The 27,986-nt window shown below is 37.6% G+C and overlaps 1 protein-coding gene across 5 annotated transcripts in view; it reads right to left on the bottom strand.

Annotated features, from left to right (window-relative positions):
- Positions 1 to 27,986, bottom strand: part of grid2 (glutamate receptor, ionotropic, delta 2) — a 517,587-nt gene continuing 489,601 nt past the window's right edge. For 2 of the 5 annotated variants that reach the window (XM_028033208.1, XM_028033207.1), the window contains exons 15-16: positions 15,274 to 15,514; positions 1 to 3,087 (exon numbers count right to left, since the gene is read on the bottom strand). In XM_028033208.1, coding sequence (XP_027889009.1) covers positions 2,635 to 3,087; positions 15,274 to 15,514 — 694 coding nt within the window. In that variant the 3' untranslated portion in view covers positions 1 to 2,634. Of the gene's footprint in view, positions 3,088 to 5,467; positions 5,778 to 6,207; positions 6,292 to 15,273; positions 15,515 to 27,986 lie in introns of all 5 variants that reach the window. The other 3 variants (XM_028033209.1, XR_003597537.1, XM_028033210.1) reach the window with 3 other exon arrangements.

Genomic DNA, 27,986 nt, shown 5'->3' with positions numbered 1-27,986 from the left:
CACTGTAGAAAACCTGTTTATTAGACAAATTATACACAGAAAGCTTTGCCACTTGTAACAGAGGCCCCAGTTTGTTTCGGTTTTTGAATATTATGCAACACATACAACAAAATAGGCCTATATTAAATACTGTACATCATAAATTCTGGAAAATTATCAAGTAAATCCTGTAGTTCTATGTAAGAAATCAAAAATGTTAACAGACAGCTAAAACAGCAAGTTTGTGCATGCTTTCTTTTTAGTGAACTTGCCAAGTTTTGTTATTTAGCCAGAAAAAAAAGTCTGAATGATATGATAAAAGAAAAGAAAAAGAAAACCATCGGTGTGATTGGTGTGTATGTTTATGTTTACCATGGGCAGGACAGGGAGAACCAAAGGCAGTAATTTACCTGCTCAACTCAGTACTAAAGCTCGACATGATATAGTCTTTTCTTTTTTGTTAAACAAAAATAGCATCAACATGTAAAATATACATTTTCATAATGTCTCTTTCATTTATACTAAATAAATCTTTTTAAATGTATGTGTCCTATTTGTCATTCAATAGCCCGACTGTATTCTAATATAAGAAAAGAAACCCTAACGATGCTTGCTTCAAAACACTGTGGTTTGACTGAATTCTCTACACACAACAGTTTGCAGCTTTAGCTCAAAAAGATAAGAAACCAAAAACTTGTTCTAAACAACTAACATTACCAATTATTAATACAGTGTTAGTGAAATAAAAAGGTTTGGTTCCACCTTAACAACCTGTCCTTTAATCCACAAAGTAATCCACAAAAATGCTCCACTCCCACTCCCCACCAAAAAAATGCACCTTAATGGTTTTGTTTTAATTAATTGGCACTTAAAAAACAAGTTATATAAATAGTACCTTTTCTGTGAAAAACATGAAATTGAAGAGTATTTTGGACTCATTAGGTTCTGATGATCACTGATCCTTCAGGACATTGCCTTGATCTCCATCTCTACAAAGATTTGCTGCTTTTCAATGTTTCCAGTACACAGCAGTGGTTTGGGGTTTCCTGGATGCTAGGAGGGGATTTCCAGCTGGCGGTCACATAAGGCTTGTACTGAAAACATTGTTGCAATGGCTTTGCCTCAAACACAGATTATACTTCATTTCAGCACTTGAACCTGATAAGATGCAATTCATGATTCTTGGATGTGACATGACATTGCAGAGTGAGCTTTTATCGTCTAAACACCGGAGCTATGGTAGCACTAAAAGGTTAATCAAAACAGAGAAAAATCAAAGAGCAGAAGTTTGAGTGTGACACAAAATCAGAGACTACAGCAATTGTTTAGCAGTTTTTCCAAAGTTTGCTCAGAGAGAGGAAATAAAAACAAGTAGACAGCTCAGAACAATGTGAAATTTTTTTGTACTTCCTGACCAAAACACATTCCACGCATTAAAATCTTTTTTTTTTAAACAAAACTCAATAAAAGACATATAATAAGCATAAGCTTTGTGAAGTCTTTCAGCTCGTCTTTTCCCCCCCCACTTTTTCAGCTGCTTTTTATGAATGTCCATTTCGCCTATACCTCAGAGTCTGGTTGGAGTATCTCACCTTGACTCAAAAAGCAGATAGCACAATACAGGTGAGCAAAAATAAAAGGTAAGATCTACATACAATCACTTACAGGTCTGTGGGCACTGGTACAGTGCAGAAGGATTGACAAAGAGTTTAATGTGCATCAAAGTGGTGAAAACAGTTTCAGGCTGATGCACCAAAAATGGCAGAAGGACTTTAAAGATTGATGCACCAAAACTGGTGAGTTACAGTGTCACACTGTTACACTGTCATGGCATTTCAACAATTTTCTCACTGATGCACCGTGGAGATGTCAACATGTGTTCGCCTGCTAGGTCTTATGTCTCGGTCAGGTTCCCTCGCATGGATATTATCTTGGAATACCTTACATATTCAGAACCAAAGGCATTAATACAACAACACCAGTGAAGAGAACAATGAGTCCAGCCTCTCACATAGTGAAAAGGCAGCATTAAACCAGAGATAATTAATCGTCAATTTCAAGACAACACCTTGTGTTTTATTTTCATAATATTAATGCCTCATTTTTGTTAGCAGTCAAAACCCCTGAAAATTATTTCATGGATTAAGAGAGCTAAAATTCTTCATCAATGGCAACTCCGGAGCTAACAAGGGGGTAGGTCTTGGTGTTAAACTAGTTTTTGACTAAACCCACCAAGAGGGTGTTCATACAGCAAAAAGTGTCAGGTCATTTCAGCAGTACATAAGAAAGTCCTCATGTCAGAGAACTAAAACATCAATAAAAAATAGGTCCCCTCTCAGATGTAACTCCCAAAATAATCCCCCAAACAATCACAACAACGACAACAATAAAGTAGAGATGCATTGTTTGTGGGAGGATGAAGAATACCCATCCAGACCTCCACCTTTTTCGTTTTTTACCCCCACATACAAAATTAACACCTCTGGATACCCGAGCAAAAACTAAAAACAGAAACAAATATTCCTGTTTACACATATATATATCCTCTGACATGTTAGCCTAGCCATGAAATATTTGTTCACCACCCCATGACATACTCAGACCACCTCTTCCTCTTACTTCTCCTCCCAAACCAACTCTATCCATTGCAACACCTCAAATGGAGGTGCCCCTGTCTGGATCGTTGCCGTATCCAAAATTGGGTCCTGGACCTGTTGGCTGGTAAGGAATGGAGGACATAGTTTTAATGGGACTGCGGAAGAAGCCACCATTTGGGGCCCTCTGCCTGAAGGGGCCCACCCCACCAGTTCGGTGGTCCTGAAGGTTGGTGCCACCACCAAAACCAGAGGAAAACCCAGCTGCGGCTTTGGCGGACAGGCTGCGGCTCAGGGTCTGGATCTGCTCAGGGATAAAGGTGGTGGTAGTGATGTGTGTGTTGCGGAAGTCGCTGATCTGCTCGAGCGCCTGTCGTGCAGCAGGAAGTGCATCCATGTCAAGGGGGGTTAAATCGACGGAAGAGGTGGAGAACTGCTTGTGGGGGCTTTCGTCCTCGGTGCACAGGCTGTTAACCCTGCGGTGTAGGTGCTCCAGGTCGATCTCCTTATCGTCCTGCAGGGTTGGGAGGGTTGGAAAGAGAAGAAAGAAGAGGAGGAAGTGACAATGACAAATGCAGGGAGAGTAGAGATCAATGGGAGGAAAAATTTATACATCAGTATAGGAGAGGAAGGATGAATTTGGATAAAAAAAGAATTGTAGGCAATGTTCAAGGAAGGATGGACAGAAGTGAAGAAAGGATATAGAAAGAAGGAGATAATGACAAAGAAAAATAGAGAGTAAAGTGTGGAGAATATAGGAAGGAAGATAAAGACAGCATGGGGTAGAGTGAGGCATATAGTAGAGAGAGAGAGAATTTGGAGAACCAATGGGGTGTATTTGTTTTCAGCAACAAGGATGTAATCCATCCAACCAGTAAAAATAATATGTAATAATCAAGTTAAACAAAAAGTGGATTAAAAGGCAAATGCAGATGAGGGGAGGGCAATTTAAAAAAGATAAAGTCAAAGTATTTGAGAAACCCAGCATGAAAATGTACATGACGTGAAAGAACAGCGTCAAATGATCGTTTGATGGTTACAGGAAAAAAAATGCACATGACAAGAAGTGGGGAGAGCAAAACAAGGAAGAGGGGGGGAGGATGTAGGGAGGAATAGAAAAGGACACTGAGCTGTGGTCAGGATATTAAAAAATAAAACATAAACACACTTCTACAAGGCCTTAAAGGGAGTGCAAATAGTCAGGAATGGACAGAGACGACACACTGCTGACATGCTGTGTGCTCTGCCATTCCAGGGTCTCGTTACTATCGAGCAAACCTGACTAACTATAAAACTTAGGGGTAACTTTGTAGATAAATACTCAACAGTTTCTCATCACTACATTGCATGATGGCCTCTATCTGCAAAATATTCACTTGAGATTAACGTCTCACTTTCAAGTGAATTTTTTTCAGGCCATAATTCATTGTTAAAATTCTTATGTCTATAATAGAACCATACAGTGATTTACATGTATTGCTGAACAATCTTAGCCATCCAAAGCACATAGATTAACTTAAGCTTTAAATATATTTACTATATCAGATAAATGAAACTTATTACAATGTACATTTATGACTATATTCACATGTAACTTAACTACTGAAACGGCTGTAATGCTTAGTGAGAGGTGTTTCATGCTTTTACTACATAAGGAAAGGTGAGTATGAGTGCAGGGGGAGGGATTTCAGTTTCCAGTGAATGACAGGTGCATATAAAGTAGAAGGGGACTTGGGTCAACAGTAGGGGGGATAAAAAGTTAAGTGAAGTGTTTCTAAAATTATATTTTTACATCTACCACACATACTTGTGGGGACCGTGCTTCTGGGATCCCAAGCTTTTTCTGTAAGAGGTCTTGGAGGAAGGACTGGTGGTCAGAGTGGGGTGAGACAGGTTGGTTGGTTTGGATTTCACAGTGATAGTATGTGGGTAAAATCAGAAAGGATTTTTTTTCAAGGTGGAAGCCACAAGATTGGGGATAAACAGAGATTTACTGACCGTTTTCCATCGCATCTGTGGGGGTCTGTTCGGCTGAATTCTTTGGCCCTACTCTCGAGCAGAGCAGGGGAACCAGCAGTGGGCCCCGCCCACTAGGTACCGTCTAAATGAGACACCTTTGGAGGAAGACGAGGACGGAGGGACTGCTAATGTTTGTGTTTAAACTAGGCACGTTTGGAGTTTGGAGGAAAGAATTGTAAAGGAGAGGGATTGGCATCAGCACAAATAAAGGGAAGTGGAAGGTAGGATCGAATCACAAATGGTCATTCTGCCGTCCGTGAGAGGAAATGCAGGGGTGCCTATAAGGACTGAGCAATAGTGGCCTCGAGCAATAGAAGATTAAAGCAGTAAAACCTGAATACTTTTGTAATATATCTCTCTTAAAGGTATATCTATATATATATATATATATTAATCTACAATGAAGTCCACTGTGATATTGAAGAAGAATTAACCCTGAATCTGAAAACGATTAGAACCTCCCACATGAACTATTTCTAATATTTACATACCCTGGTTCATTGTTAAAGGCAAAGGTTTAATTTGAAAAATGAAATGTCAAATTGATCACTAAATCTCTTTTGGCTTACATGTGCCTTTGTAATATAGAAGGTATATCTCATTACAAAGTTTTCATGTTGTAAAAACCATGCGACTTCAACTGTCTGCTGGAGAAGGGCTCTCTTTGTCCAAACATGGAGAAAGCCCCCTCTAATGGCTGCAAGGCATTATTGCATATATCGTCATCTGGCAACATGCCAGGTAAACAAACTTTTTTTTTTAAAGAAGTAATTCTGCTTCCAGCTTTGCAACAAGTTTAGGTCTCATTTCCTGCTGTCAGTCATCTCCCTTCAAATGATCATTCATGTACAATGTTGTCTTCAAGCTTTACTAACCAAGGATTATATTTGTTATCTTCTATTGTATGTATAACCTTGGTGTGGGAGGTGAGGTGGTGAAGGTGGTCATTCTCATTTTGGGGGTGATCTCAGAGGGGTTGGTGGGTTCGTAGGAATGCTGCACAATTAGCGCACAGGGAATGTCGCAGCATGCTGGAGGCTGGTAATGGGTGGCAGTGGAGCCAGCGGTGTTGGCCGTGTTGGAGGTCTGGTTGTGGGTCTGACCACCCAGCGAGAGAGGGTGCTCGTTGGGGCCATGGGGACACGGATCGGCAGCTTGCATGGCAGAGGGACCGTCCGCCTGTGCCTGGCGTTGGTGAATGTGGAAAGTTTCAGCAAATTTGGGTTGAAAGGGGACAGACAGAAAGGAGGATACAATGTGTAGGAGTTCACATGTATGTTTGGGTGCGTGCGTGTGCGTGTGTGTGTGTGTGTGTGAGGTGAGAAGATTAAAACCAGTCCAAACAAACAAACAAACAAAACAAAAAAAAAGTACAAAAGCACAGGCAGACCAACAACAGCCGTGCCAAGACAGAAAAGGATGAGTGACGGACAAGATCAGGCAGATTGAAAGATGGAAGGGTGGACGGAAGAGAAGTAAATTGGAGAGACAGATGGGTGGAAGGGGAAGGGGTGAGCGAGAAGAAAGACATGGCAGTCAGTCAGCACATACGTTTAAGCAGGTCACTCTGTGTTGTGTCCTCAGAAAGAGAGACATTCACACAGGCGTTATATACCTGGAAAGGGGAGATGTTTAAATGCCATTTTGTATTGCTCTCTCTCCCCCTCGCCCGCTACACCCCTCAACACAGAGTACTTATCTACAAGAACAAAACAAAAAGGCAATATGAGAGCTTTGAGCCACAGTGACACAGTTCATTCAGTAGAGTTAGAATGAAAAGAGCTGGCATTTTTTATTCCAGTCCTAAAAGGTTAGAATTAGCTTTTGCATGTATCAATAAAAGACTTGAAATTAATAAACAAAGCACACAAGTAGTCCCAGCTCTCCACAGACTAAATCTACATGGACTATATGAGATATAAGATATGGTCAAATCCACAAATGTTTTCATTATGGAAGAGTTCCGGAAGTAATGAGTAATAAACTTTAATTTTTAAAAATCTTTTAGAGTCTACTAACAGAACTCTTTCATAGCAACCTCTGGTTTAACACACACATATATATAAAAATATACAGGCCAAGGAGTTAGCAAAACAACCACCCAGGATGAGATGAAGATCATCTAAAAATCCAGAGTATAAGGAGCATCTCAAAAGATAAAAAGTTAAATAAACCATTCTGCTCTAGCACACAGCGCCCTCCAATACACACCTAAAATCAGTTCAGATGTTTTTGAGCACATCAAAGGTGAATTACTTTTAAGATAAATGATTTCATAAAAGTAGTCTGACATCAATAAACGCTGTGCAAAAATGTAAGATTTTATATTTTGCTTCCAAAGAGTAGGGGGTCTTTGTAACTTGTGTGACTGTGATTCAATTTTATGTTTATTATAAAGACTATTAAGTCTAATCCCTGTATCATGAGAACATGTCCTGCACACATGTGTTTTCTCAACTATGCAACATTTGAATATGCTTTACTGTTGTATTTTCATTTATTTAAGGATCCCATTGATTGGAGGCTCCCAACCCCAACAACAGAGATGAATGTAACTTTGGAAATCCCAGTTTTAGCAGCAAAATACGATTTTATCTTCTAAAAACACAAACTTTTCTTTGGTATTTTTCAGAGTCAACAAAAGAGATGGCAACTTATTGTGTTCATGTGAAAGGATACGATTAAAGTGCATAAATACACAATTTTAGAGTGAATCATTGAAGACTTTTCTATTGTAATTGGCTCATTGCTTTATTTTTTTGAAGTCATACTAACACCAGAATGAATCACAACTCAGCATTAAATGACTTAATCAAGTAAACAAACAAGCAATTTGGTTTATGTTCAGGTAAAGGTTTGAAAGTGAGTGAATGAGCAGCCAATCGCCAAAGAAAAACTCTGAAAGAATTGCAGGTCATATGAAACTTGACTTCTTGGAAGCACAGAGTAAAGAAACCAAGACTGAAAGAAGAAATTATATTTAGGGTACAAAGTTGTCATATTTCTTCTCAAAGATCCTAAAATAGCTCAAATAACCTTTTTTCTTCTTTGTGCAATACCCTTTTCAAACATTCCTCCAAACTCCTTGTTAATGGTATCCATGTTAGCTAACTCTGTGTGTGTGTCCTGTGAGTGTTGATGCAAACTGTCCACGCCAAGAAGCAGGCCCAACCATTCCACAACACAGAAGCACAGCACAGACATAAACATTGTCACATCGCTAAAGGTTAAAAGCAGGTAGCACAGCCTTGTGGCAAACATCATGAATATAGAGGCATGTACAGACAAACAAAATGTGCATGATTTAGTTAGATTTAGAACAAACACAGAGACACAGATAGCTCATTTGTATTAGAACTAAAACAGAGGTTTGTGGATTATGTATGCAGAAAGCGTGTATGTATGGAAGCATGTAGAGTATGGGGCAGCATAAATTTGACCTGATGATCCAATGGATAAATGCAGTCATGATTCTTTGCACTGACTACAAAATAAAAGTAAAATTACATTCATCCTACACTGTGGATTTTGTTCACTAAGAGTAATAAAACCTCATTCTATATTGGGGCAGTGAAGAGAAGGGATGGGCACGAATGGAAATCTGCCAGTTGCTTTAAAGAATACTAAGTAGAGAGCAAAGATTCCAACAATGAGCTCCATGACATGGGATATTTTTTGCATTTATTACACCAGTGCAAGCCTGAAATGATGGAGTCTGAGGGCTTAATATTTGGCAGTAATGATGCATGTGCATGCAGGTGTGAGGGCAAGCTCGCTGGTGTGTGTAACTGTTAAGAGTGGCGATACAGAGATTGAGAATCCGTCATCTTCAGGGAGGAAAATGATATGTCTCTGACTGTCTAATTGGAAATCATTAGCACCATAATTGCAGTTCTTTGTAAACAGTCCAACATTTTGTTCAAACAACAGCTGCAAAAGGTAGGGGGAAACCCATCTGATAATCATACTGACAAAACTACTTACAGAGTTTATCCATCTTGTTTAAGGATTGTGAATTTACTGAAAAAAAACCCAAAACAAACTTGCGGACAAGCAAGCACCGAATGATCCATCAAATTCCTTATCGAAATACTTAATATGCTGTCTTTTTTTACTGGCTGAAGTAGCTCACAGAGTTGAGCACTGAAAGCAGTCATCATGCCAAGCTTGAGCTCCAAGTACATCTTTCAGGTGCTTGTGCATCATATTAAGCCAAGTTTTCTAGAGCCAGTGCATAAACTCCAGGTTGACAGCCTTCCTATTTTATTCAAAGCTTGTAAAACCACACAGAGAGCCATATGCTCTTGGCTCAGTGCAGTGATCTTAAGTGGTTTCAGCATTTGCAGAGACAGTGCTGTGAGTGACATCTAGTCCTCTATTTGAACTGACAGAGAGGAAAGCATCTGGTAAGTTAATTACACGCTTTATGGTTTCCTTTACATTATTACCTTTTGGAAGCAAGATGACTTTAAACCAGACCTACTCTTCCGGCCCCGACTAAAGTCAAATTGCATACAGAGTCAGAGATTTAATGCAGTTAATAAATTACTGCATATACAATTTATCTAATTAGTTGCTTTGAAGCTGATTTAGATCTGCCTCAACCACCATCTTTGAGCCAGGACGTATTCGACTGGTCCCATTTGACTGGCTCCTTTTATGCTCCCATCGACTATCATTGCAGCTGGTTACACATCTGAAATAATTTGCACAGATGGTGATTTGAGCACAAGGTAGTACATTCCCACTGCTATTAGATATGAATCAGCAGTTTTATACAGCAAAAATATTTATAACCTGAATTCGAAACTTTAATGGATCTCATAAAATTATGCATGGTTTTCAATATTTTGGGCAAATAAAGTTCTGAAAAGCATAGCCAGGATATGCAATCAGCTGTTTGAGTCAGATAATGGGGCTGAATACAAGTGTGCGCCACACTTCAGATTTTTATTTGCATAAAACGACACAGTTATTCACTACTGTATGTTGCCCTATTGCACAAAAAATCCCCACAATACATTGGCTATACTGGTTGTAACATAGGAATATGTGCAAAAGTTCAAGGAAGTATGGAAACTTGGCATGAAACAATAAAATTGTAGTCAAAGTAAAAATATTTTCACAAAGCGAATTCTCCTAAACTTGCTTTACTCAGATGAGTGATAGAATTTCAGGTTTTCAGGCTTTGACTAGATAAAGTATCTCTTGCACTGAAACAATCACTTTTTAATTAAATGAGTTACAACAACATTTAATTTTCCTTTGGGATCAATAAAGTAGTTTTGAATTGAATTGAATTAAAAACATACTTTTTTAAAATGCCGAGAACATACATAAATAAACCCCGCCAGCGAGCTATAATGATATAGTATTGCTCATGGTGTACAGTTGTGGCATCTTCACAAAGCATTTCATGTTACTCACTCTGTCGTGACAAATGTTCACAGCAGTTGTGCAGCCTGTGGAAACAGAGACTTTGCGAGAGGAGCTCAAATTTCACTGCATGAAGTGTCTGTGCTTGTTGGATTGTGGATTTTCTGAATGCTACTCTGGTTGATGCAGCCTGGATGGTTCCCATGTGGGCAAAGCGGAGGTGGGACAGGGTTTTAGATCTAGTTTAATCATGCGACGAGCCCTTCTGGCTCGGTGGTTGCTCTCAGGAAACCGCTGTGTGTGCCAACATCAGTCGATAGGTCAGAGCTGTGGTAGGGTGGAGGGTATATGTCACGGGTCAGTCATCAAAAACAACCACTGACTGAGCCAATGTAATTTTTACCATGGGAGCACAAAGGGGAGCATTTATAAAACTGGATTAAAAAAAGCATATTTGTTAATTTCTTATATATGTATATATATGTCCTAATTTCATGGATGGGGATGCATGTGGAATTCTAAAATAGGAAATATATCTACGTGTAGCTCCCAAATCAATATCAGTGATTTTCCTCTCCTTAACTGCCTGCTACCTTGATGTGCAAAACCTTGAACAAGAACTACAAAAAGAATCAAAGACTAGCACCATTTAAATCCCTGCTGTCCCTTCCATTCACTGACGAGGCCCCACTCCCCGCGCTCAGTCTGGGGTTGATTCTGCTGGCTGCTCTTCCTGGTTAATGAAGATAGCAGGGGGCGGGTGTGTTTGTTTGTGTTGAAGTCGAGCCACACTGTGCTTAACATGACTTTGGGTTCAAGCGAAGGTTTGGTGTCTTTGTTCCTGCTCAGTGGCAGACACGACTACTGGTCTGAATGACAGATTAAAGCTGTAAACAGAGCAGGGGGCTGCAGGTAGGGGGTATATGGTGTATTTATGTGTGAAGGGAAAAAAAAAAAAACTGCAAACAAAAAGATGATGGCAGGCAGTTGTATATTAGAGCTGCATATGACGCAATGTAAAATACTGACCTTTTTTCTTCTTTTACAAACATTGAACTACCATATCCATCAATATGTATAAGTAGAATTAAGGTTAGCTAAACACTAAAGTTAACCACTAGGAGAATCTGTGGAAAACAGATACATTGTAGCTGTCTTTTGGCAAAGATGTACAAGAAATAATAATTTTACTGCAGGTTGTCAAGTTACAACACCGACGAAAAGGTTAAAACTGACTAAACAAATAGTTAGGAGCAAGACAATTAAAGGTCAAGCACCAGATACTTGACCAGATAAGAGTAGGGTCTGCTGTAAAATGAAGGCATGTGGAAATCATCTCACACTCACTGTTAAGCATAGTGGAGGAGCTTTGATAGCGTCGGCTAGGTTTTCTTCCAAAACCTTGGAAAAGTTTGTTAGAGTTCAAGGCCGCAGGAGCTCAAACAAGAAGAATTACCATCAGGAGAAATTAAATAAAAAGCTTGTGGATCTCACCTGAAAACTGAATTTAGGTTATTATTCAACAGGATAGTGAACATGTGGAAATGAACACAGAAATAGTTCAACAGACACCAAATCAATCTTCTTTCATGTCCACCTCAAGTCTCCACATTTAATTTTGATGGAAAAGCTTTTAGATAAGCTGAAGAAAAAAAACTTAAGAGAGAACTCAGGAGTCTGAACTGTCTAGAATGATCATACAGAAAGAAATAGTCAAATATCGTTCTCTGTAGATGCTCCAACCTTGTAAGATGTTATACCAGGAACTAAGCGCTGTTTTATTGTATAAAATTTTGAATATGCGGGTACTAATAGTTATGCTATCAGTTAGTTTAGAAAAATTTACTTTTTCTTAACATGTCTTTTGTTCTATGTAATAAAAGGCCTCAATCTAAATGATGGGTATGTATAGCTATTCAGTGTGTATGTTGCTGGAATAAAAGCTAACATTTAAAATCCACACGTACTGCAAATTAAATAGATTTTTAAATAGATTAATAATCAAACAACCCCAAGGACATTTAATAAAGATATCCAAGTTCCTAATCCTTTCCATGCAGAAGTAGATTATTCCTTAGACTGCAAATTGGAAGGAAGAAGAAAAACCTCCACATGATTTGTCAAAGAGTCCTGTGTCCACTAAAGTGATCATATAAAATGTATCATTCCAATCACAAACCTAACATTCGGTGGTAACAGCAAACAAATGCAATTTCAGCTTGCTGTGTATTTGTGCACTTAACGTCAAAGGGCTGCTTTAGTCTCAACAGCAAAAATCACAGAAGGATTCACCTACATTTCAGAAGCTGCAGTAAAGTCATCCTGCAATGTTTTTTATGATTTACTGGACCCCACTTATTTAATCATTTGTAACGAAAGGATAATAGAGTTTTCCTGCTGAAACTTTCTCCTAAATTACTTTCCAGATGACTGGGGTTATTGGTCTTTTATAATGAAAAGTAACCTGATCGGTCGTTAAATCATCCTCGGCAAAGTCGCAATTTCCATCTCTCATCTTTGTGTAATTTTTCTAAATTAATGTCCATGTCACTTACAATCACCAAAAAAAAAACAACAAAGATTAGATGGAGCATATTTCTAGTACTTGTTATTAGAAGATAAGATCAAAAAGAGACTATTAAAAATGATGTGTGTGTGATAATGAATATTTACCCTCTTTAAACCTCAAAATCAGTAATAAAAGTTGTTCGACCATTCAGAACCCATTCTCTCTGATTGACAGTGCTGTTGGAATTAGCACCAGCAGTTCAATAAATAGGGAGGAAACGCTTCCTCATTAATTCTCTTAAGCCATTATCCTCAATTTAACCTTGACCTGCCTTTATCAAACTGCTTCCTACGAGGGGAAAAAAGCAATTGTTTGAAGCGGAAGTAATTCACCTGATGGCAAAAACATTTTCCACAAAAAATTAATCTGTGCTGCTTCATGTGCTGGTCCAATTTGTTGCAGTCACATAAATGATTAACTCTAAACCAGAAGTGAAAATATTATTTCATACATAATTACATTCCTTTGAGTCTCTCGCTTGCATGCTGTGCATATCAAATCTGTACCACTTTTGTGCAATTTTGAAGTTTTGATTAAAGTTATTAACATGAACCCGTTTTGTTTTGATAAACATAGCAGCGGGCCTGGGGGGTAAATAAAAGTAGTTGGTGTTAGAGGATGAATGGGGGCAGGTTTAAGTGGCTTTTAGATTTTTTTTCCCCTTTGGTTCAAATAAGGACAAACTTAGAAGACAAACTTAAAAAAATAATTTAAAAAACTGATGAAAAGGGTTCAGGCTTGTGCTGGTACGATCTAAAGAAGAGCAACTCAATATGCAACTATTTGGCTTTCTTACTGAAAATATCACCTATGACAGAATGATGCAGCTAATACAGCTACTGCATCACAGCGGACACAAGGCTTCCTACCAGAGGAAGATGTTACCGGAGTTATTTTGATTGCTTCAAATGACGTCTCTGCTGAGGTGATCATCAGTACATAGCCTGATTAGATATTTCACGTGGTGCAGCTGCTAATTTACGATGACGGAATGATGCTGCTTATTTTGGGAGGGACAGACGTTGATATAGACATCTATGTTTAACACAGTGACTCAGTAGTTTTGACTCTTGCTATGTTCCGCTGCACTCCAACAGGCCCTCAGGCTGCTTTGTATTCTACTTTTAAAGTTGCCCGCATCCGCTATTCTCATACAACACTGACTGCGTGTAACAAATAGAGGGTTGATTAATTTGTTTGTACTCGCATCGCTTCAGATTAGTCAACACATTAACAACACAACTAATTAAACTCTGAAAGAGGTGGTATTTTGCAAGAAACTACTTACTGTAACTTGATGTTGAAAAACTGGGAGATAAACGATGATGATTTAAAACTGTCAGCTGAAAATAATGACCCTCAGTGCTCAATTTAGAGATGTTAAATAATCAGTGGGAAAAAAATTTAGATGTGGCATGATGAATATAATTGTCTCATATACTGTGCTAGATATTTGCTTTGACAAATCATTGCCAGATAGTGATGTAATGAGAATTAAAAAAGGGGAAACGCGTAACTTAAAAAATGAATTCCTTTTCTAATTAGGTTCAGTTAAATTTGTCGCTTAATTCACTTAAACCCATATTAGTTTTTGGCAGAGAGAGTCCCTTCGGTTAATAACTTTGATAATTTAATGGTAACTCTAATGAAAAAACAATTAAAATTAATAACATGACAGCACCCTCTCTGAACTGACTGTCTCAACAAGATGGGGGATTGTTTTGGAAGGTGAACTTAATCTTCTCACTTTGTTTCCACGAGTACATGAGATCAGCCTTTAACATGTCAACGAAGAGCAAATATAGAGCTTGGAGGGAATTGATGTGTATTGTTATTTCTCAAAAAAATTAGCTCAGGAGAAGGAAGGTTGAAGATATCTTTAAAAAATTCTTAATGTTTTTTTGTGTTTTACCTCATGGAAGATCAACAATTACAGTAGTTGCTTATAAAAAGCTGGAAATTATCCACTCATCTATTCTCCCCATCATTTTCAAATTTTCTTGTGACCAATATCTCTTTTGTATTCCCTGGAGTCTTCAAAAAATGTGTCCACCCTTTGAAGTTGTTCTTCTGTCATATAGCAATTTTGTTTTGCAGTGTGTTTTACTGTGACTTTATGTGATATATCAACATAAATAGCTGTAAAACAGAAGGAAAAATTCACAGTTTACCAGATGTCATTCAAACAAAAATTAAAAGCATGGAAGGCATTTAGAAAACCACTTTTCCCTGCAAATATAGCTGCAGTATTTTTGCAGAGTGTCTTCACTAATTTTGCATATCTAGAGACTAAAACCTTTGCCATTCTTCTTTGCAAAATAAGACAGGCTGAAACTGGTTATATGTAGAGCGTCTGCAAACATTGATTTGCAGCTATGCCATATATTTATATTTCTCAGGTGATGCTCTAAACTCCTCCACACTTTTCTTCTAGTCCCTTCCTGGTGAGATCCTTGGTCTTCAAGATGTCATTTGTTCACTATAAGTTCTCTAATAAAGCTCCACGGCCTTCATAGAGCAGCTCTACTCAGATATTAAATAAGACACATGTATGTTTTTCTTGAATTTCACAATTATTTGTATTGATCAATGACATGCCATCCCAATGAAAAACATTGCGCTTTCATCAGATTCAATCTTTATGACTTCTTTTTTGGCAAGCCTATTATACCAAATGATTTGAAGTATCCCTTTGACTACAGTATCATCCCTTTTTAAGGTTATTCTCTCCCATACCTCCTTGGAGGGAACTCTAGATCCCTTCCGTCGTGACCACCAGCTTTCCACCATAGCAATGAGGCAGGAGAGAACCACGCCAGCTGCCAGGACGCAGAAAACTCCGGCAAAGTTGTGGATGTCGAGCGCGTTGCCACGCTGCCGCGTCTGGTCTGAGCTGTAGAGGTCACACGGGCTATCTTTGGGCCACCACTTGAGTTTCAGGATGTCCATGTCGCCATTCTGTTGGAGTTCCAAGATTCTAGGAGGCAGGGAAGAAATGGAAGTGTATATGAAGAGAACCAATAGAGACTAAAAAACAAGCCCATGTTGAAAGAAAACATCAGATTTCTATTGAAACAAATACAATGCCTAGAAGTGAATAAGCAAGCAGTAGAATTCAGATTAAAAATAATCAAGTAATTGATGACACTTGAGCTGCATTTTTATGATTAGAGTGGCAAAAACAACCAGGGAAAATAACTTATCTGCATGAATCATCTGCACAACACCCAACACTGCAGCTGTTGTAACTCCTCTCCACCATTTGATGGCAGTGTTGAACAGCTGAAATTCCCCAGGATCCCCCCAATACCCATATTGGGCTGTCAAACTCATTATGGCTAACATTAATATGTTTTGCAGCACAGCACAAGTACGCTGCCACAATGTCATTATGCAGCTTAGCTTTAGTCACACGATTGATGGCTTCAGAGAGGATACAGCTCAGAGGTTGATGGGGTCCCTCTGCTAGCCTTCAGTTTATTATTTAACTGGGTTGTTCGTTTTGGTTTGCAGGAGAGCTGCAGATGCAGACACTCTCAGAACAGCTTATATTTAATAGGAGATCTGACATGAAGCGGAGAGTGGTACATGAAAAAAAGGAACGCATAAAATGAGGAAAGAAGAATATAATGCCCTCACAGACGCATTCATAATAATACAGACGGCTATAATCCAGCGTGAGCAAGTGAGCCAGCACACTGGCTGTTAATGCACAAAGGGAGACACACTCTAAGACATGAAGTCACGAACCTGATTGCATAAATGTCCAAGCAAACCTAATAAGGATTCTTCCATGTTCTCATCAATGATTCGCAAAACTTCCTGGGAGCACATTCCTCCTTTAGTTGCAGTGACAAAAAGAAAAAAAACAGATCTGTGCTCTTTAGTTTGTTTTTCAGCTTATGCAAAGTACACGGAAAATCAGCAAATGCAAACAAAGCCTGCAGCCAACTCATTTATTCACAACAACTTGAAAAACATGGATCGTTTTGAGATGAATCAGACTCAACCTGCCACTTTAGAATCAAAACTGTCTCATTCAGAAATGTAATTTTATCACTTCATAAGCTTTTCTGTGTGGGGAACAACATGATTAAAACTGAAAATTCATCATAATATTGATTGTCTTTTGCTTGAGTTTTGAGTAGATTAACTTAGAGGTGTGTTTATGATCTTTTTATTTAAGATTCCCAGATGCAAAGCCAGAGTGATCTGCATCGTCAGTAATAAAGATAAAGTCAATAGAAAGTATATTGTAAAGCTGTAAAGCTGTTAAAGCTGTTAAGATACTGGAACAGAGGGTCAGTCAGACATCCATCCATCTTTCCCACTCTCCCTTCCTCCCTCCATCCATCCACCTACCCACCCCCCCACACCTACATCCATACATATCCATGGGGGGATTATACATATTTCCAGCAGATGAGAGACTGGTAACGTCCTGGACAGACCATCACAGGACTGCATGTTCTCCCACAGACAAATATATGCATGCTAAGTTCAATTAGCAAGTTTGGGTGAGAGTGTGTGCATGCATGATTATCTGCCTTGTGTTTTCTTTGTTGCTCTTAATAAAGTAGATAGATGTACAGTATATTAACATATAACATTAAGATTAGACTAGGTTTCAGTTTATGTAAAAACAACAAAAGAAAAATGCAGACAATTGCACAAAACAGAAACCAACTACTCCCAAAGTTCATAAGTCTTTCTACACATCAGATTAAAATGAAAAGCCTTTAAATTATATCTTTAAAGTAGTTCTTACAAAATATATATATATATATATATATATATATATATATATATATATATATATATATATATATATATTTCTTTAAGCAAACAAGGTAATTGAACTTCTGAAGAAAATGCTGTCTGATATCAGCGTAGAGTAATTATCTTATTGCAAACTTTGGTACAGTCAAGATGATGCATCATTGTAAGCACAACAGCTTCTCCAGTTGATAAATTTGCCAAAGCTCAAAAGTAAAATTTTGTCTTGCTGAAACTATCTTTCAGCTTTATTTCCCAAACTACTGGCTTGGATCGAAACCATGATTTTCTGAGCGTCTTTTAGAAGACAGTCCTGAATCGAGTGCTTAACAGGTGAAGATCACCGAGCTTCGGAGACATGATTAGACTGGAGCTTACTGATCAATTTTCAGCTTTTATTGTGCAAATTCTTAACACAGTCAGTGTGAAAAGGCGATGACGATGATAAAGACACAGGTGTTCTCAAAATGTTTGAATATAATATGCTTAAAAAGCTGATTTGTGTCCTGATTTCGTCGTAGTTGAGCCAAACTACTCTGACTTTAAAGCAGCAGCAGAACCTAGCATCAGGAATTCTGGTGTCATTTTTGACTGATATAAAACCTGATTTATATCAGACTCACTCTGGGTACACCCTTGTCTTCTACAGTTTAGCTTTCATATCATGAATTGATACTGGTATTCTCCAAAGGATTGAGAGTCATAAAGATGTGTTGTTCTCAGACTCAGAGGAACCTCAATATCTTTCTGGGTTAGCAGCGACTTTCACCACACACCTCTCCCATGGATGACATTATTGCCCATGTCTTTCAGACAGTGGAGCCGTGAACACTGACCTTTACTGAGATAAGAGACTTGGATTCCCTTAGTGGGTTTCGTTTGATCTTTTGAGTGGTTTTGGAGGATATAATACATCTGATGGCCTCTGTGGGTGTTGTTGCTCTCTGTGGATGTGCAGAGTTTAAATGTCTTTGATAATGCAATTTAGAAGAACTGAAAACCAAACGTTAAAGTAAACCATTAGATAAAAACAGAAATTATTTCCAAATCAATAACCAATAAGACTTTTATGAATAGAAGAAAAAAGAAAAAAAAACCATCACTTCAGGATTAATAAAACTTACCATTCCAAACTTTTGGACAAGTGGATGTCTTTATAGCTAGATATGTGTATGGAAATGTGTGGAAATTTCCATTTTTTGAATGCATAAAATCCATTACCTTTAAAGTTCTAAATTCTTTTCATCAGAAGCTTGTTCATGGGTTGTTGAGAGTAGTTTGTTTCTGTCTAATAGTACACACATCTACTACTACTATTACAAAAAAACAATTCATGAGGTTTTAGCATCTTCTTATCATACTTCTGCCTTATTAGAGTGTTTAAAATATTAGCATATTTCAGTTTAATCTGAAAAAAAATTAAAAATACCCTGTCTGTATGTTTCAGCGCCACACAGCTAACCTGCTCTCTAAAATATAGCATACACCCTTGCCAATTTGTTTCTAGTGAGAGTATCACAGAGAGATTACAGACAAATTCATGTGAGTTCAAACACGATTGCTTTTCCCTCAAAACAACATCGGGCTTTTACACAGTTCTGACCTTTTTATCTATCAGTCTGGCAACAGATGCTTTACACACACAAACAACCCTGTGCTCTGACAAGCAGCTTCACAGAAAGACATATTACATGCACTTTAATGAGATGGAACACAAAGAATCCCACCTAAAAAGAAGACATCCAAGGTTTTGTCAAAATGTTTTATGATTTCTTGCATGTAATTTATCCATCTTCTAAAAAAGTCCAGGCAAGTTTTTTCTTTTTTCTGTCAAAATAAGAGCATAACTGCATGTTTTGGGGAGCTGCCCATTATATCTACTCATAAGCTGACTGTTCGTTTGAAAACAGATTGTCACGGCAAAAAGATTTTGTGTGACACAAACAGCAGCCGATTCATGTTTCGTGCACTTTAAAATTTCTGAATATTGTTATAACCTTTTAATATGCGAGTAGTCAATGACTGAAGCTAGACTCTGTAAAAAAGTTCACTTTTGACATTTGCAGGAAAAAAAACATCAGTCATTATTAAAAATGGCAATGTTTTCAAGTGCTGAAGCATATCGTCACCGTACAGGAAAATCTATATGATTTTGAAGGGCTACGAGTTTAATCTACAACTCATAAAAGACAGATCAAAAGGATGTCAACCTAAACCACAAACAGGAACGAGTTAGATGAGATAGATACGAGTTGCGAGTTCCAAATACAGATTCCATCCCTGGTGGAATTATTTGGGTGTGTCTAAAGCTTCATGTATCATTAACGTTTTTGAGAGAGGACATAGCAGAACAGATCTGAGATTCAGGACAGAGTGCCTCCACTCAGCCCTCTATTACGACCCTGTCTGCCAGTGCAGCTCATCATCTATCATTCTGCACTAATTGGTCTATCAGAGTTATGCAAAGGCTGCTTCCCAGATGGGCTCTTGAATCAAACCAGAACACTTACATACACTGACAAGAACATAGCTGCTCACACACATATTAGATCCTTTTACATTTGTCTCACTGGTGTTATCCTGCTTACTGATTTACAGAAAAACAGAGGACAATAATGAGAAAAGTGACTGGTGTTTAAAGCTCTACACTTCATAATATCAAAATGTGCTGTCCTGCCAGGTGCATTTCTCCCCCATTCTCCTTTCAGCTAATTGAAGGTGGTCAGTAACATATTGGTTACAATCTGATCTTTACCATGACATTCATACATCCAAAAATCACAGTTGTTGTGATGCCATTTGTCCTTCAAATATGATGTGTGCAAAGACAAACCTCAGTTTTAATCTCATCCAACCAGACTATATTAACATACTATTCCTTCAGCAGTGGAGTCCTACAGTGTGTGGAGACTATAGTGGATTTTTGCTTTATTTAGTCTTCAAATAAAGCAAAAACATTTTATTTGCTTTATAAAGGATAAAGCAAATGAACTCGTGTACCAGTTACCTCATGGTCTTTCTAAAACCTCTCTGAATGTTCCTCGGCCATCAGAGAAATTTTATTGTTATTAGTTTGACTTCATTGTCACAAATCTTGTGAAGAGTACCTAATTGTGGCTGGGCTATTGGGAAATTACTATAAATATATAAATTCTTCCTACTCCTGGATTATGATTCCAAAGGAGCTTAGTGGAACATATACAGTATGTCTGTAATCAAATCCTTAAGTGTGTTTTGCAACAATATGATGGTAACAGTCTTGAGTTGAGACACATTGTTGCTTTTTCCCCATTATGACATGTTTCTTATTGTGATACATTTAATCTGAATTTTTTCATTTAGAATGCCAAGTCTGGTTTTAAAAGGAGCATATTATATTATACAGTCCATACATTAAAAAAGGTTTCTTCTATAAACCCATTGGACAATGCAGTTAAATATAGGCTTATAAAAGTTGTGCTCAATGGCATTAAATCTTTATCTATATTTCCGTTAATATTTCGTATATGTGCAAAAAAAAAAAAAAAACTGTCCAGAGATCTCCAGTATTCCCCGACTCTCCCAGAAAAGCAGGGCAGGCCTTTTAAGTTGGAATATAATTTCTGGAACTGACAAATTGAGTACTTACAATTTAGAAAATGAATTATTTAACAGTAACATTAATACTTATTATTTAAGGCAAATTATGTAATGAAACAATTGTCAAACACATCTTTATTGTCTAGATTTCTCTCTCATAGCTAAGTTTTCACAGCTAAATGGGTTTTGTGGGTGAGTGCACCAGAGAAAGTGAGCATGTTGATGTTCATTTTTTTAATACACCAAAGCAGCTACCACAGTTCTCCATTTGTCCCTATGCCATGGCTGACAGGCAGGATGAAAGGCCACTGTGCTCTGCCTGAGAAAAACACTGGTTGAGTCAAAGGGTTCCTGTAGTATGCCATCTGTCTGGCTCTCTAATTTGGTTGTCGCTGTCTCAGCAAAGAACCCCATCTTCTCTCAAAAAACAGACAAAAAATCCTTCCCCACACAGGCATGAAAAACTGTGACAGGTAAACAGACAACAACAAATGTGAAAGCCAGGATTACCTTTAAATGCCTATAAGAAAGATTAAGACCAAATCTAGCCTCCATAGTAAAAACAATGGGAAAAAGTGGAAATCATGAAAACAAAAAAAAGCAAAAAAGTCACAAGTCATTATTTAAACGGTCTAAAGATCTCTCACCAGCTTTGAACATTAGTCTAACTGCCCCATTTTACACTGTTTATTGAGGTTCATGTTCAACTAAAACATATATTTCATTTTCTCTGCCATCTTTTCCCTTTAATATCTTTTAATGTACTTGTCTTAATTCTGCTTCTTGTTCTATTTTTCCTTTGCAAATTTCTGTTATTTAATTAGCACCATTTTATACCGCAATAAAGTAATTATGTTGCTCTCAGTTGTTATAACAATGCTGTATGTGTCACACATAACTTGAAAGAAATGACTTGGCCTCTGCCTCTTTAAGAAGCTCCTGCTCCTTTCCAACACAACCCACTCCAAGGAGGAGCTTTGTGAAAATTAAGGGTACACCAATAAATTGACCCTGATTTCCTTAATTTTGGAAGATCGATGATTAGCCAATATTTACATGTGAAGATGATCTTAGCCACCAAACTTATCTACTTCAGCAATGATCTAAAAATCAACCACTGTCCTCTTTTACTCTGCCGTGAGAGAGGTTTGCAGTTAACAATGGTTAACCCATTGGTGCCAACTCAGTGACTTTCTTGCTATATTTAGCAACATTTCAGACAAAAAAAAATCAGTCATGCTCTTAAAGTACAAGAGGTAGCAAAAATATCAGATTTGCATTAGCAGCAAATTGCTTTCTAATAGACTAAAATGTATGCCATTAAGAATGGGTTAAGAGTCATTGTCTTACATTGTAAAGCAAAGTGCATGCTATAGCGTCAGTATAAGATGTCTTAAAGTCTCAAGTCTTTTTCTGTGTAACATCTGTCTTATATGTGAATAGCTATACAGGTAAACACCAGTGTATGTCCATTTGTAAAGGAACATGAACATTGTATGCAACCATGGATGTTACATATACCTATGTCTATAAAACAGCTGGTCTGGTGAAGGTGTGCATGTGTAATGACTTATCTTGTCTTAAGGTGGTTGCATTTCCCTTTGGAGATATAAAGGACAAGTCTCCCACTGGTCGTTAAAGCAAATGAGCATGGGTTACTCATGTGTTAAGGCGGGTTGTGAAGGTGTGTGCTCTTGTGTGTCTACACACTCTATTGCTGTCTCAACATTCTCTCCGCAGTAGCCGTTATTGCGTTTAGACTGGATGTTACCATGGCAACGCTGTGGCTCCAGCCTTGATGGTGGGATGATCACACGTTATTAGTCATTTCGAACAAGCAAAAGGAAACATCACAGTGATTTGCATAGAGGACTAAAGGGCACTAGGCTGGAAAGAAGGGGAAAAAAAGCCTGAATGAAAAGGAAACTGGTTTAAGACGGATATAGAAAGACAAGCTTCACAGATGGAGAAAGACATTGTGCTACACAATCCCAAAAAACAGATAACTACATATAAATTGTGAACAAATATTTACAGAAGAAGCCATTTATGTTTTTGTTCTATTTCAGGGAAGATACAACTGGATGGCTTGGTATTATTATAACTGGCATCACCTTTAAAAGGACATCATCTGTCTGTCCGAAAAGAGGAAGGTTCAAGAGGAAAACCTAAAAATCTATCTTTCATGCACTACCCTTCTTCTCCTCATCTCAAAAAGTCTTACGTTCTCCCACATAACATGCTTTGATTTATTAAAATTTGTTGTAAATTATCTTTAATTTTCTTTTTACAGCTATAATTTGTGGTTACCATAGAGTATTGCAAGTCAATTAACCCTCTTTTGTTTAACCTGGCACATCAAGCACACAAATAAACATAATATTTTTTATGGGTGGCACTCAAAAGTGATAAATAATCCTGTTCTTCAGTCTTCAGCACCATGTGTGTTGAAACATTTCTATGTTTCATGTTCCAGTGCTTTTGTCTTTCATTTTGTTTCACACCTATCTCCAAATACATCTCCACACACGCCTACACACAAACACACATTTATATTACAACATTCATAGTAATCATTGTACATTTAACAGCAGTTAGTGCACAACAATTTTAATAGGTTTAGCATATGTAATACAAAATAAAACAAAAAACATATTGTCCAATTTAAAGAGGAAATGGTTTTGTCATCTTAAGTGTATAAAAGGACTGAGTTTAAAGCTTTGTTAATTTGCACCTTAGGTGTCTTATTTTTAAGTTTGACAGACATTTAATATTGATAATATTCTTGTTATTGAATATTATAACTAGAATATTTTAAAGCTTTTAAATCCTTTTAAAAGGATTTAAAAGCTAATCCTTTTAAAGTGATTCCACTCAGTTGGATATTTCTTTTCATCTGGGTATACTTTTTTTTATATCTATACATTTTTTTTCTTATATTGTGAATTTGCCCATACCATACAGTCTTTTTTGTTGTTGCTGTTGTTTTGTTTAGTTTTTTTTTTAAACCATTTTGAATGTGCATGCTTACATTTACTATTAATCTGCTGATGGAACACCCTATATGTCCCCCTGTGGGACAATAAAGGATATTTCTGTTCTTTGACTTCCCGATTTCAGAGCAATGTTTTTTTTTTAAATAGCGTGTCATTTTATGATAATTTTATTAATGAGCTTCATGGTGATGCAGTTGTTAGCACTACTGCCAAGCAGCCAAAGGGTCCAGGATTCAAATCCAGGCCAGGGCCTTTCTGAAAGGAGTTTTGTATGTTGTCCCCATCCATGAGTGAGTTCTTAAAGGGTACCCAGCTTCCTCCCACAATCCCAAAACATACATGTTAAGTCAGTTGGTCTAAATTGCCCTTAGGTATTAGTGTGTCAGTGCGTAGTCGTTCTGCGTGTCATGTGCAAGTCCTGTGTGTGTCTGTGTTGTTCTGTTATGTTCTATTATGTACGCCCTGGATGCTTTTCCAGGGCGTACCCTTACTGCCACCCAATGAACCCTGGAGATGGCTTGTGCATGAGCCTGCTCAGATAAGCGAAATGAATTTTATTAATATTTAATATCAGTCTTTAGATACGTATTACTATTTGGTAAAAATTAGTCAGGCTCCTGTAGGACACAACTACAAAATCAATATTTTCAGAGTATATAAATATTTAAAAATATATAAAAACAACTTAGCACCCAGCCTGTTTCACAAAGAGCTGCTCCTGCTGTTACAAATGTCCTAGGTTGAGTGAAAATGGACTGTTAGGCTATAGCAAAACCATGTTTCTACACCACTGTTGAGGTATAGGGGAATGTCTCTGTCTCAGGACAAGGCTGCGGCAAAAAGAGACTACAGCAACAAAGTGAGTTTTGAAAGTCGGTTATCTCAGCACCTGGCAAATAGATTGTTGAGTCACTGGTATCGATCAGCTTCGCTTTCAACCTCTCGATATATTGGGGCTATTTTCTGCTACAGGACAGTAAAAATCTCACATATAGCTCTTTAAATGCACCATAACTCCAGATATTGTGTTGATTCTGCATTCTTCCCCGAGGCTCATCAGTAGGCCACCATAAATGAAGGTGATATCCTAAGCTTCTTTTTACTTAAAGTCTTATAGCAACTGTAGCAAGATAAATTACAGTACACAGTGACTTAGACGATTAGGCAGAATGTGAATTAGAAATGGCAAAATGAACTGAAGTGTTTTCTGTAAAAGGTGTCAAGGCATCTGAAGAACAGAGAATTATCTGTCTAACAGTTATACAAATGTTATTTCCCTGCAATCTTGGCAGCGAAAAGTCTATTAGAGAAAATGAACAGTTGAATTTGTCAATAGAAGATAGATGGAAAGAGAACACGATAGAGGGAGAAGCTAAGTGAATTGAAAAACAGTAGAGAGTTTTGAGCAAGGGACTTCTGCAGTGTGTTAAGGCTGAATGGATGGCTGACAACAAACACACAGATGTGGAAGGTAAGAGGAGAGATTAGAGGAGACTGGATAGAGGAAGATAGCTGGCAAGTGTAAAGAAAGAAAGAAAGACAATGGATATGATGAGTGTCCAGAGGAAGAATGTCAAATAAAATAAGAAGAGAAGCAGTGAAGAAGGGAATGAGAGACAGAGGTGTTATGCTAAAATGGGTTTCTCGTGCTGAGACGGCCTCTGACTGTCAGCTCCTTAAATGAGAACAACACCGGGTTGACAGCTCACTTACTCGCTCAACAAAAAGCTGGCAGCATCAGCATTCTCAGGCTGCATCACTCGAGTTAGTCCTTCAGGAAAACACGATGGAGAAAATAATGTTCTTATAATAAAGTATAAAAAGTTTAGAAACTCCTGATGAGAGCTGGGTCAGATGAGTTTGTGTCGGGGAGTGTGACTGAAATGAGCACTGAAATATATGGAGAAATGCAAACTCTGACAGGTTTTTTTCAAGGTGAAAGCATGACTGTTAGCATTTCAAATACTTTGTATAGGTTAGAGGGACATACTGATTATTAATAAAGTCAGGCTTTACCTCAAGAACGTTGCACAAACATGCTTGTCAGGGAAAAACCCTGAAATATGGGTAAGTGCAATAATACCCTGAGCATTAAGGTCATTCTACTGAACTGCGATGCATTTATTTTGTATTTTTGGTCATTCTGCCATGGCCACCCTTATAAATGAGGTTTTAAATCTCAGTCTTTCCTGAATAAATAAAGAAATAATACATTTCTGGCCTGAATCACTTTAGCCGTTTTGAAGGCAGTGCTGTTAGAAATAGAAAACTCAAAATACACTAATGGTGTCTCCTGCAAAGTACAACTGTCTGAAATTATTCTCCACTTGCTTCAAAGAAAAGCAAAGACTGAAGCACTCTGACCAGCAGTGACAGTTCAGAACCCTAAAGTCTGAAAAGTCTTTTTTTTTCTTAACAGAGTCCTAGTGTCAGTCATTTCAGATAAGAGAAACCCAATTCTAGCAATCTTAGTGCATACCAATTTATTTGTATTTTTGGTGTCAAATAAAAGAAAAAGAAAAACCAAAGAAGCTTCATCGTTGGCTTTTCTTGTCATGGACTGAGTATTTTTATCTAAAAGGAACAAATTTCTAATCTGTCACATTAAGGAGATTAGATTCTAAAGATTGACTAAACCATATTTCATTGAAACAGCAGTTCTAGTAGCTGTTTTGATAAACATTAAAGAAAACATCAGTAAACTGTCTCTCACATTACATAAATTTCAAACACATCAACTGTCATGCATATTAAGAGCCCTTAAAGACAAGCCTGGGTTGTGCTTTTATGAGCCATGAAGGAACTCATAAAACACATCAGCGTGATGGTGAATATTTGCTTATTTTAAATTTAATCCATGGCACATTATTCAAATCCTGACAAGCAAAGAAAGTCAAAGATGAGACAGTTATACACGCTTCAATATTTTTGACGTGCTATTCAATAAGCCTTTACTATAAAAGAAACAAAATCAACAGACATTTTGACAAACTTTGACGTTAGCACCCATTTTAGCAGTTATCACAGGTCGTGAGTTATTTCACTACTAAAGTTCTTCCTGCATGCACTGCTCATTTGAGGCCCACCCATACATTTTTAACAATGGTGAGGTCAGAGCACTGCAGGGGTTATTGCAAACTCATCAGAATGCACCTCTTAAGGTAGCTCTGGGTACTTGAGGTGTGCTAGAAATCATTATTCTTTGACACTACAAGTACCTTTCATCTTTTTCTGTAAACAGAAAGTGTTTGCCTCCAGATTACACTTTAATTGCATCTACGCTTCCCAAGACTTTCCAAAACCCTCTAATGTTTCAATACCAAAGAAAGACTGAAACACCAGTGTGCTCAACTGCTGGAGAAGCCTCTGTTCTCAAAAATAACTTTACTTACTGCACCTTAAAAAGCAAGACCAGTTTCAGTTTTCTTCTTTTGTCATTTTTCTACACAAATCTTGTGAGAATATATCATGTGATTTTTCCATGATGATATAAACATGGCAGCAGTTGAAAAAAAATAATGAAAGACATTTCATTATTTACTAATCGTCATTTGTGCCTATAAAATATTGTCTAAAATCAGACCAAACTTTAGAAAAACTTTTCCCTCATTATAATGGTAGTCTTAACATATGTATAATGTCACCTAAAATCAGACATCACAGTACCTCCAGCCTTACACATGCATACATTTTGGAGCTTTGTTACATTAGGAGATACTGACAGAACCAGAAATGGCACCATGATACACTTCTGAAAGAAATGGTATATTTTGTATGAAAAGAAAAAAATTCCCTGTATTTAATAAAGATGCCACCCAACACTTTGTAAAGCCATGGCCCTTTCTTACATTTACAAACACAATCCACTCCAGACATATTTCCCAGCAGGGATAATAAAATTTGTCAGAACATACAATGGATTACATATGTGAGCCCATTACTCACTAAGAAAAATGGTCAAGTGAAGCAAAACAGAACTGATTTCAAATCACTAATGTTTTATCCAGATGTTGTGAGGTGTGCAGCCAGCTATGGTGACCCGTCCAGAATGATCATCAGAATCTTGCAGGGATTTAGTGGGTGAGGCAAATGAGAAGA

The sequence above is a fragment of the Xiphophorus couchianus genome, chromosome 12 (genome assembly GCF_001444195.1).
Source record: "Xiphophorus couchianus chromosome 12, X_couchianus-1.0, whole genome shotgun sequence".
NCBI classification, from domain to species: domain Eukaryota; kingdom Metazoa; phylum Chordata; class Actinopteri; order Cyprinodontiformes; family Poeciliidae; genus Xiphophorus; species Xiphophorus couchianus.
This window is presented reverse-complemented; position numbering and strand designations above follow the sequence as displayed.